Genomic DNA, 6,677 nt, shown 5'->3' on the forward strand with positions numbered 1-6,677 from the left:
GGAATTGAAATGGAATTATGTAGGAATAATTTATGAAGATGGCGATTATGGTGGAGATACGGCACGAATTCTTAGAACTATGGCCAATGAGAAAGGCGTCTGCATTCCGGTTTCTCACCCCTTCACTCAAGTTCATTATACTAAAAATTTCACAAGTTTTATTAAAGAAATTCTGGATTTCAAAATAGGTGGCATTGTATACATTGGGAGTGGCAAATTTATAAAGAAATTATTTGAAGAATTCACAAGACCTGACGATGTAGATATAGTTCAAGATATAGAATTCATTGTCTCTGGGTCCAACAAATTACTTCCAACTTATTTTCATAGATTAAAAAAACAGTCTTTTCCCATTGCGAAAGGGGCGCTAGTTACCAGTATCCCCAAAATACACATACAAGAATTCGATGACTATTGGAAAGGTATTCAAGCGTCGGGGTTCGCACATTCATGGCTTAATATTACCCAAAAATCGGATTTTGAGAATCTTGAACAATCTGTATATGTGAGCTACGCCATTAAAGCCGTTTTAGTTTTAGCTAATTTATATAAGAAACTGCACACAGAAATTTGTACAAACGACACAATTTGTTCCCAGCTTCGAGAATTACCCAAACAGAGATATATCGATGAAATGGATGAATTGGACATGAATCTTACCGAAACGTTTCCCTTTACGCTCCAAATGTTCCAAAACATCTCATCAAAGAAGATAACTTTCACATCCAACCGAGAAATTGACTACAACTCTGAACCCAGTGATACAATATACGAAGTATATAATTATCAACAATGCAACGGACTGGCAGACTGCCGATTCATAAAGGTAAGAACTATCCTAACATTGACATTAGTAATTGGTGCTTTATCTTCCAATTCAGCTCATCAGCATGCATCCCTCCTCCACATAATCCATCTTTGACGTTAGTACTTGGTGCTTTACCCCAATGCAGCTCATCATATGCATTCCTCCACCACATCACCCATTTTTGACGTTAGAAATTGGTGCTTTACCCCAATGCACCCCTCCACCACATCTCCTATCTTTGATGAAATGCATTATATGGCATGTGAATGTATAGTTAAATTGGACACTGGCTTCAATAAATATTGATGATGATCCTGATAGGTACAAAACAAGATCACTTTGTGCACATATTAATTTGACTGGTTCCTATTTTAGTTTCAAAGACGAAAAGTTGAAATTAAACGGAAGCCTACTACATCTTATCCTTTTGATGGTCCTAAGGGGTATAAAAAAAAGATCACTTTGCACTCATTTATGCAAGGTCCGTTTTTGGCAATTTGACTAATTTCCGCAAATTGGGCCCCGCAATAGAAAGGGGACCAGCTGTTCACTAACTTAAATATTTTCCATGCAATCGGGCAGCAGCTCTGCCAGGTGTGATCATTTCCAGATATTAATTAATTGCTAATTGTCAAGTAAACCATAGCAGTCCTTAAATATGAATGAATATAGGCCTAGTTAAGGTTATTCATATCCAGCACTGTATTCATATACTGTAACTTTGGGCATCCCAGATTGGGAGTCGCATTTTCTACTACCGGCCCAGATTAAACTTATAATATTTCCATTTTAGGTTGGCAGCTTCAAAGACCAAAAGTTGCAATTAAACAGAAGCGCTGTACACAGCTATCCTTTAGATGGAAATGCAAATCCTTATGATGTAGCTTCAGCTGCTCGATGTCCTGAAGATCCAATCTGTTCAGTTTGTGTTCCCTCGAATCTACCGGATCGTGTTCTGTTTGTAAAAGGTGACTGGTATGTTGTAGCGGTTGTGCCGATCTATCAAAGAAAAGACGATAATCAATTTACGTGTAGCAAAGAAATAAGAGATTCTTTAGGAAACGATATCGCTGAAAGTATTAAGTTCGCCATTGATAAGATTAATATTGAGCTGAGTTCTTTGACTGGTAAAAACAGTTCAGTTGGTTTAATAGTGATAAATGGGTGTGAATCCGAATTAGTAATTAAAGATAAAATGTTTAGCCTTCACAAAGGAACTTACAAACTAAGGCCAGGGTTCCCTAGCTCAGAGATTAATAACAGAATACTAGGCTATGTTGGAGGGTTGAGCAGCAGTATGAGTACAGCTATAGCTGAAGTTCTAACTAAACTTGGTTACGTTCAAGTCTCCTACGCCTCGACCAGCCCATTTCTCAGCGACAAAACGTTATATCCGTACTTCCTGCGAATACCCACAGCAGACGACCAACAAGCTCAAGTAATAATGGATATAGTTACCTCCCTTGGATCAACCATAATTCAGGTTCTTTATACGAACGGGTCATATGGGGAAGGGGGTCTTTCAGCATTGCAAAAACTTGGTAAAACTAAAGGTGTTTGTATTATACCTAACGAAATTGCTGTCACTGAGGACTACACTGTCTTTAATGGACTATTAGCAAATCTAAGACAAATCCCTCAAGCCAAGCTAGTAGTAACATTTGTGAGATCTCATCTAATTCAGCCCGTTATAGCATCAGTGATTCAGAAAATGAAAACAAATGAGTTCATATTTATAGGATCAGAAACATGGGGAGGTCGGGAATCCATGTTTCTGGAACGGAACAGAGCCAAACTCCACGGATCTTTAACTATTTCACTAGACTTACCACCTGTACGACAGTTTACCTCTTACTTATCAGAACAAAATATTAATGATCTTTCAAATCCCTGGCATCGCTATTTTTGGGAGAAAAGAGGGAATTGTATATTTCCGGGAAGTTTCCAAAGATCCGGAAATTTTGATAATAATGAAAAAACAAGGGAATGCAACCTAACGATTCTTGCACAACCTCCACATGATCCATGGATACCATTTGCTGTTGCTGCTACAAAGGCCCTGGTCAGTGGAGTAAAACAAGTTATATTATCGAAGATTTGTAATAGTTCCAAGACAACTTGTGCTGCAAGAAATCCCCACCTCCTAGCTAAAAACATGAAAACGGTTAGTGTCATTTCTTTGTATTTCACCTCAAATATGAATAACATTGAATAATCAGCATTTGTCCTTTTTTGGCGTTTGTTCTCTTGATCATTTGACCCCATATTTTTTCTCTACCTACCAGGTAGCTGCGCCTTCTGAAATCATGTTCTGGACTCTGGCGTCCTATAGATAGCCGAAGGTCTCTTGCATCTCACCTAGTACAGGGACGGATTTTTTCTAAAGAATAAGCGTTAGAGATCTCGACCACCCAAGGTCCCTGACAAGTATATCAATATATGACTTTTTAACCTATTCATACAGAGTCTGCTTACTCGTTCCAGGACACACGAAGTAACGTTCTTTTATTGTAAATACTTTGCTACTGGTGCAAAAAAAGCACCACGCTTACAACTGTTTAGGCGTGTCGTCTTCCCCATATTATTAAAGCGGCATAATATTTAAACAAAATTGACAAACCTGTAATGTGTGTTTTTATAGGAGGTGAAATTAGATTTATATGGTAACGGGACAAAAACTCGTGTTTTTGATGATACTGGTGATGGGGTTGTGGAATATCAGATATTACATATAACCACCGATAGTTCGTCTGGAAGGACACAGTATACACAGGTCAGTCAGATGTCTATAGTGAAATGAAATGAAATGAAATGGGGTTTAACGTCCTACTGTTCTGCTCCTAACCTGGGCTAATGAAGACGGGCATACGCCATACAGTGTGCTATGAGGGAAATTTTGCCCGGGCAGCGGCACTATCGCCTACTCTTATATCGAATTCCAACTGCCAAGGGATCTTTTACGTGCATTCCAATGTATACACGGGACCTCGGTTTTCGTCTCATCCGAAGGACTAGACAGCTGTCCTTGTGATGTCTATAGTAATTACCCCATATTTTAAATGTACTAGTCACAAGAAAACATATATTCCAAACACATTTAACAAACCATGTGATCTGACAAATACTATACTTATAACTGTAAACATTAATATAATTTTAACAGTGTATTTATCTAAACATCAAAACTATATAAGGGTGACAATTGTATGGAATACATATCAGAACCCCTTTTGTATGTGCACATTATTATGTTTGGTTGGATATTTTTTTAAAGATTGGATCATGGTCCAAAATACAAGGAATGGAATTCAACAAAGGATATCTACATTTTCCATTAAAGAAGTATAAGTCACTTTGTCTGACGGATTATGAATGCAGTAAATGTATCAGATCAAAGTAAGTAAAAAATCTTTCACAACCACCGTCATATTGGCTATTGCTTCCAAACCATGAAGCTAAATGATTAATTACTCATTTTCGTCTGGCGAGTGACATGTACGTGGGTGACAGTGACACATTTATTATTGAGTTCATATAGTTTATACTATACAGTAGCATTGTTAAGAATATACTATTTGTGCATGACACTGGTCAACACACGCTATGTTCATTTAAGGAAATCTTGTTGTTGGTCTAAGCGCAGCCATGGTGGCTGATTGAGTACCCCGCTTCTCCAGCTTGTTTCTCCTTGTATGTGGCACAGGACAAAGCTTTTAACAAAAATTAACCGAATAGTCGTTCGGTTGGGACGGAAGATCGAGGTCTTCCTGCTATCCTGCTTCTCAGTGGTGCAGGACGAGGGGCCAGGTCTGAAAATAGCGCCTCGTAGTTCGGCTGGAACAAACCACAGAGGTTCACGCGCAAAATAACGACTGTTTAATATAGGCGGAAACATGGATGTCGGGACAAATTTCCCTCATTACACAATTAATGTTGTAAGCCCGTTTTCATAACCCGATTGGTCCAGAGCAGTAGGACACCAACCCCCATTTCTTTTCTAACTCCTAGAAGCATTTTTATTTTGTTGTAAATTTGATAAATTTATGAGGGTTTTTTTTTCAGAGAACCGGACGAAAAAGCTACAGGATCAACCACCTGGATGGTTTATACGTTAATAGGATTTGGCTGTCTGTTATTGCTGTGTTTTCTGGTTATAGTCATACTGTGTTATAGAATACGTCACATGATACAGAGAGAATGCGAATACATGGATGTCATAAACATTCACAGTTCCGTCAAAAATAAAGGTAAATAAACAAAACTCATTATACGAAACTAAACTAGGGCACACAGAGTTCAAAATCTCCGAGCACATTAACAGGATGTCCTGTGATATTTATTGTGTAAATAACTATCACACTTAAAATGAAAGCTTCCGTTCGTTAGTTACACATGAGTCAATGTTTGTACCCAACGTGTTGCACAAATGTTGAATACATTGCAGGTCTTCGTTTGGTGATATAAATTAGGTATGGTCTATAGAAGATCACCATCATTCTTCCGATGATGCAAAATCAAGACAACGCGGCATGCCACGCGTCGTCGTTCGAAATCAAGAAGTCTTCAATCTAAAGTTAAAAATGTCTGTACTGATGCCTCGGATGTGTTTACTAGTTATTGTTGCTCGTGATATTGCATTGCTTTCTGACATCTATCCTTTGACAGTGCCGGTAGAATACGCAAAAGTGGCCCTGCTATTACATTAACATTTGAAATCTCTTTTTTTCAATTTGGACGTTGTATTGCTGAGGTTTCCGACGTTGACAGAGGATTGTAATAAGCTTACTTTTATTTACAGTTAGCAACGTTTCGAATAAATCTGATATTTATTTGACTGCTAAATCCAGCTTTGGTATAGAACCTTACAACAAAGAAGAAGACAGTCCACCCAATCCATGTTTATCATTACCAGAACAACAAACCATTACCGTGGAGACCAATAAACACACTACCCGACTTTCACATTGATGAGTCCGCTGAAACAAGAACCAAATTTATAATCTGGGGAAATCTAATTAGTTAATCTATATTTAAAGTGTAAATAAGATGAATGCCGTAAATAAAAGCTAAATCTAATGATAATCTATTATCACTGTACTCGAAAAGTATACGACTTTGAAAGTCCTGGTTAGGGAGGGGGGGGGGTATCATAAGGTCAGTCATTTAGTCAGCTGGCGTGCTTTCGATTCCCCGGTTGTACGTGACAAGGAGTAGGATCGCCCGTCCAACCTCGTGGGTCCCGCGGTTTCCTCCCACGCGCAAGCGAATTATTAAAATAAAATTGAAACACGAGTTAGTCCGGAAATGACCTAGTTTTGGTCAAGTGGGCGTTAAACTCTCTCCCTCTCACTCTCTTTTGAAAGTCCTTGGTTAATGGGGAACAACTCTTGCTTCCCATATCCAGTTCAATAAAATTTAGACCCCGCATGTATACGACGATAGGTCCTACGATAAAACGATAGATCTAACGACTTTTGATCTGACCTATCGTCTAGCCAATGAATAGTAGGTTTATCTTGTGCGAGATTGATTTTAATTAATCAATAACCATAAAACATAAAATCATAATACTGTACATACTTAACGATACATTATGTAAGATTTGGATAAGGAGCTGGCCATTCTTGCCATTTAATAGCTCAAAAATAGATAATGCAAAACGAATTTATTGACAATTTCTCTCAAATTGCTCTATTATTAGCTGTTGAAGGTTTTACAAGATGCATGCAATAATTTCAACCACCGCACTGGTTGTTCGAAGCTTAGCTTCGCTTCACCATTTTTAGATTAAGTCAAAATATGGCTGAACCGTTCTAATCTACTTAATATCGGATATACCCGATGGCATCTAGAGTTAATTATGATCTTG

At 38.1% G+C, this 6,677-nt stretch overlaps 1 protein-coding gene across 1 annotated transcript; it reads left to right on the top strand.

Moving 5' to 3' along the window:
- Positions 1-336: 336 nt before the first annotated feature.
- On the top strand, positions 337-5,819 carry LOC126830549 (metabotropic glutamate receptor 1). The gene is made up of 6 exons (XM_050560942.2): positions 337-826; positions 1,602-2,972; positions 3,450-3,581; positions 4,083-4,204; positions 4,871-5,055; positions 5,607-5,819. Exons 1-6 carry the CDS (start codon positions 635-637, stop codon positions 5,774-5,776), a joined length of 2,172 nt encoding a protein of 723 aa, XP_050416899.2. The 5' UTR covers positions 337-634; the 3' UTR covers positions 5,777-5,819.
- Positions 5,820-6,677: the final 858 nt, after the last annotated feature.

This window comes from Patella vulgata, chromosome 8, assembly GCF_932274485.2.
Source record: "Patella vulgata chromosome 8, xgPatVulg1.2, whole genome shotgun sequence".
NCBI lineage: Eukaryota > Metazoa > Mollusca > Gastropoda > Patellidae > Patella > Patella vulgata.

Coding starts and splice junctions, on each gene's coding strand:
- LOC126830549 (XM_050560942.2), top strand. CDS start 635: ATGGATGAATTGGACATGAATCTTACCGAAACGTTTCCCTTTACGCTC. Junction 2,973..3,449: donor TAGCTAAAAACATGAAAACG/GTTAGTGTCATT, acceptor GTGTTTTTATAG/GAGGTGAAATTAGATTTATA. Junction 3,582..4,082: donor GAAGGACACAGTATACACAG/GTCAGTCAGATG, acceptor ATTTTTTTAAAG/ATTGGATCATGGTCCAAAAT.